This window comes from Primulina tabacum, chromosome 7 (assembly GCF_025594145.1).
Source record: "Primulina tabacum isolate GXHZ01 chromosome 7, ASM2559414v2, whole genome shotgun sequence".
Taxonomy (NCBI): Eukaryota; Viridiplantae; Streptophyta; class Magnoliopsida; order Lamiales; family Gesneriaceae; genus Primulina; species Primulina tabacum.
Window position 1 is genome coordinate 27,628,524 of NC_134556.1, and position 4,177 is coordinate 27,632,700.

At 39.1% G+C, this 4,177-nt stretch overlaps 1 protein-coding gene across 1 annotated transcript; it reads right to left on the bottom strand.

The window, feature by feature from the left end:
- Positions 1 to 3,010: 3,010 nt before the first annotated feature.
- Positions 3,011 to 3,463, bottom strand: LOC142550646 (uncharacterized). Its single transcript, XM_075659726.1, has one exon. The coding sequence runs from the start codon at positions 3,461 to 3,463 to the stop codon at positions 3,011 to 3,013; it is 453 nt and encodes a 150-aa protein (XP_075515841.1).
- Positions 3,464 to 4,177: the final 714 nt, after the last annotated feature.

A 4,177-nucleotide genomic window follows, 5' to 3' on the forward strand; every position in this document is an offset into this window, starting at 1 on the left:
AATTTTATTGACTCTAACATGTCCTAAATAATTATTTAAGCTTACATGAATTTTCTCATATTTTTATTTAGCTTAATTCGACGACTTTTAAATTAATCTTTAAATATAACGTATTAATGCGTTTTAATCTCGAATTAAACCAAACCTTAATATAAAATTCCCAAATTAAAAAATTAAGCTTTTAATAATTATTTAAGATTAAACCTAATTTTTCATAATTTTATAAAGCTTAAAACTAGGCGTTTCACTTAACTCGTTAATTAGCGTTTCGTGCGGCGATTAAATCTCGAATAAACCCAAAACTCGTTATTTTGATCCCAAATTTTTAACATAACCTTTTTATGATTTATTCTACCCTTCCAAGTCATGAGACACACCCGTGGACCCATGGATTCAATTTTAGCCTTTTAATTTTTGTTTTTGACACCCTACTGAACACACCGAGCCATCTACTAATTTACTCGAGCCACGCCCGAGCCGCCTTGAACCAAAACCTAGCCAACCCACCTAGGGACCCTACTGACCAAGCCCAGCACAAAAATAGCCCTGGCCCGCTCAAAAACGTGCTGGACAGAAGGCCCGTTTGCATGCTTGTGTGCGTGTGTTAGTGTCTTTCTTGAATTGGGTTTCCTAGTTGCCTAGGACTCTTCTAGCAGTCTAACCACTGACCACCCTTGACCCTAACCTTCCCCAGACCATGCCTAGACCAAGCCCAGACCGACCCAAACCCCTGGACGCGAGCAGCCACCTACTGAACACAATAGCAGCCTCGCTGGGTAATAGCTCTTCCCTCACGTTTCTTGTTCCTGATCGTGCCCTGCCTGAACCCAACCATACCAGCCCCTGTCCCAACCCTGGACCACCTTCTCTAGACCCTAAAGGACCTAGCTTAACCCAGCCCAAGCCCTCTGGCCGAGCTCCTTCACCATGCACAAGTTGCTGTACCTGCACATCTCTCCCATGCTTCTCGGGTGGAGTCCTAACTTGCTAGGACTCTTCCCAGCCCTCTTAACTCGGGTCCTAGCATGGCTAGGACCCTGCCCCAGACCCTTCAAGGACCCTAGCCAAGTCCTGGTCCCCACCAAAGCCAAGCCAAGCATCCAAGTTCATAACCCGTGCCCCTCAAACCCCATGCTACCCGATGGCATCCAGCTTGTTCTTATTCACGTTTGCAGCATATTGGGGTAAATTGGGACTCTCTAAAACATGTAAATTCAACCCTCAACCCTATTCTAATCATGGCAGCCCCTTTATATCATATTTATAAACATGATTTTGGATGAAAATACAAGCTTTAAAATTGACATATGCCACAAAAACGAAAATTGTTTCATGATGCATTTGTTTTTCATGCAAATTCAATTAAATAAAATACTATGGTTCAATAGATGTTTGAAAGAAAGAATATGGCGTGCCTTTGCGTATTAACGTACGATTATTCGTTGACGATTGAAGAACGACGACCCGAAGATCCTTGGCTTGAATTTTTCTTTGCAACCTTCGAAAATTCCTTTTCAAAATTGTGTGTGTGCCGTGAAGAATTTTGTAAGGGGAGAGTTTGATTTGTTTGTGGGTGTGTGGCCGTGACAATGATGGGTTGGGGTAGGTTTTAGCTTTTAAATAATGCTTAAAATCCTAATTAAATTCTAATTGCTAGTTTAGGCCCATTAACAACTTAATTAAGCCTACTTAGCCCATTAGTAATTAATTAAAATATTTAAAATAATTTTGTGAATTTATTAGCCGGGTTACCAAAACGTTTGCATTTTTGTTGAAAATCTAACACCGATAAAAATTACGTCTCGGCGTATAAATTCACCTCTAAACTCCTTATTTTCAAAAATAATAAAAAACATCACCCATATTTTAAATAATTAAAAACAATTATCCAATAAAAACATTTTCTATTTTTCAGCTCTCGGTCTCCGTCCCTCGATCGCAACTCGAATAACCTTTAAAAAATATATTTTTAATGCAATCATGTAAAAATATATTTTAAACATGTCAATATGCACAACATAATTAATTTATGCAATTAAAACATATAATTAAAATACAAAGGAATTTAATAATTGCATGCATTTGGTTTGCGTGGACTCCTAAATTTCGGGGCGTTACAGGTACAATGGAATAAGGGATACCAAATGGAGTCCAAATGAATAACATCATCAACAGTAACAATGGCCACCCGTGCCAGGAATGCAGCATCAAATCGCCGCTCGTCCTTGCACGTAGCATCGGGAATGCGATTAGCTAAGTCGCTCGTCCCTAGCTATCATCTGGGAATGTGGCTAATCCTAACCCACTTGTCTCTCTCATGACTCAATATATCTTAACAGAATCAACATAAATCGCCGTTAAAGGAGTCAAGGCTCAATATGTTATGCCAACACAATTAATGCATGAATGTAACAGAATAAACATTCAAGGCACATAATAGCAAACAACATTCACCTAATATTCTTACACGCCAATATAAGCGTTATAATGATATAGGTTTGAGCATACCTCAACTAAAACTTACAATACCACAATAATTTCTTAAGGACTTCCTGATGAAACTCGTCCAACGATATAACCTCAATAATCTAGGCTAAAACGCACAATAGTGATCTTGCAGAAGTAGTTCGCCGGAAATGTCGCCGGAAACACTGTTCACAGTCAAAATACAAGCTAAAACCGATTCAATGTCTATGCGCATAGGAGCTGGAAAAACAAACTAATCGAGCTCATCACCTTCCGATTCATGGCAGGAAAGAAGCTAATAGAAGGGAGGAAGAAAGTTGCTAAGTTGCTGCACTACTCTTCGACCACCGGTGGCATTGCGCAACTGATGTAGAAAGAGGAGAAAAGAGACGGGTTGCAGGGGAAAAACATGGGGATGTTACGGGATAGATTTAGGGGAAAATGGGTGGGTTTATTTAAATTAAATCTGGAAATGGGCTGGGCCTATTTTAGGTATTGGGCTATCACATTCTTCCCCACTAATAAAAGATTTTATCCTCGAAATCTAACACACAACACCGATATCCAAAACATTAGACTGATAATACATAGAAAATTTAGAATACGTCGCGTAATTCATTACATTCTCAAACAAATGAGGCCATTCTTGTCGCATCTTTGCCTCTAATTCCCATGTAGATTCTTCTCTTCCATTTCTACTCCATTGTACCAAAACCAATGGAATCGTCTTGCTCCTGAGTTGTTTTTCCTTGTGGTCCAAAATTTGCATTGGATGTTCAACATAGCTAAGGGAACTATCTAACTCCACATCCTTGACATTCAAGATATGAGACGGATCTGACTCATACTTCCGCAAAATAGATACATGAAACACATTATGTATCAAAGACAAACTCGGCGGCAAGTCTAAAGGATAAGCCAATGTGCCAATCCTCTCAACAATCACATAGAGACCAATATAACACGGAGCTAACTTCCCTTTATGTCCAAATCTCATGTACCCCAGAATGGTGATAATTTCAAGAAAACATAATCTCCCACTTGGAACTCTAAAGGTCTACGCCTTTTATTAGCATAACTGGCTTGACGATCTTGGGCTGCTTTCATCCTTTTTCTGATCAATTCAACTTTATCTTTCATTTCTTGAATAAATTCTGATTTTGTAATCTGTCTTTCTCTTACATCTTCCCAACATATCGGCGATCTGCACTTTCTTCCATACAAAGCTTCAAATGGTATCATACCGATTGTTGCCTGAAAACTATTGCTGTAAGAGAATTCAACCAAAGACAATGATTCTTGCCAACCACCTTTGAAATCCACCACCACTGCCCGTAACCAGTCTTCAAGCGTTTGAATTGTTTTTTCTGACTGACCATCTGTCTGTGGGTGATAACCGGTGCTCATAGCCAACTTTGAACCCAAAGCTGATTGCAAACTTTCCCAAAAGTTCGAAGCAAACCTTGGATCACGAACGGATACTATGGCTACTGGCACACCATGCAATCTTACTATATGATCAATGTACAATTTCACAATTTTCATATAAGTACAAGTACGATCATATAGAATAAAATGAGCTGATTTGGAAAATCTATCAACAATCACCCAAATCGTATCACAACCACGATTAGAACGAGGTAGATGAGTCACAAATTCCATAGCAATGTGCTCCCAATTCCACTGCGGCACTTCAAGACTATGTAACATT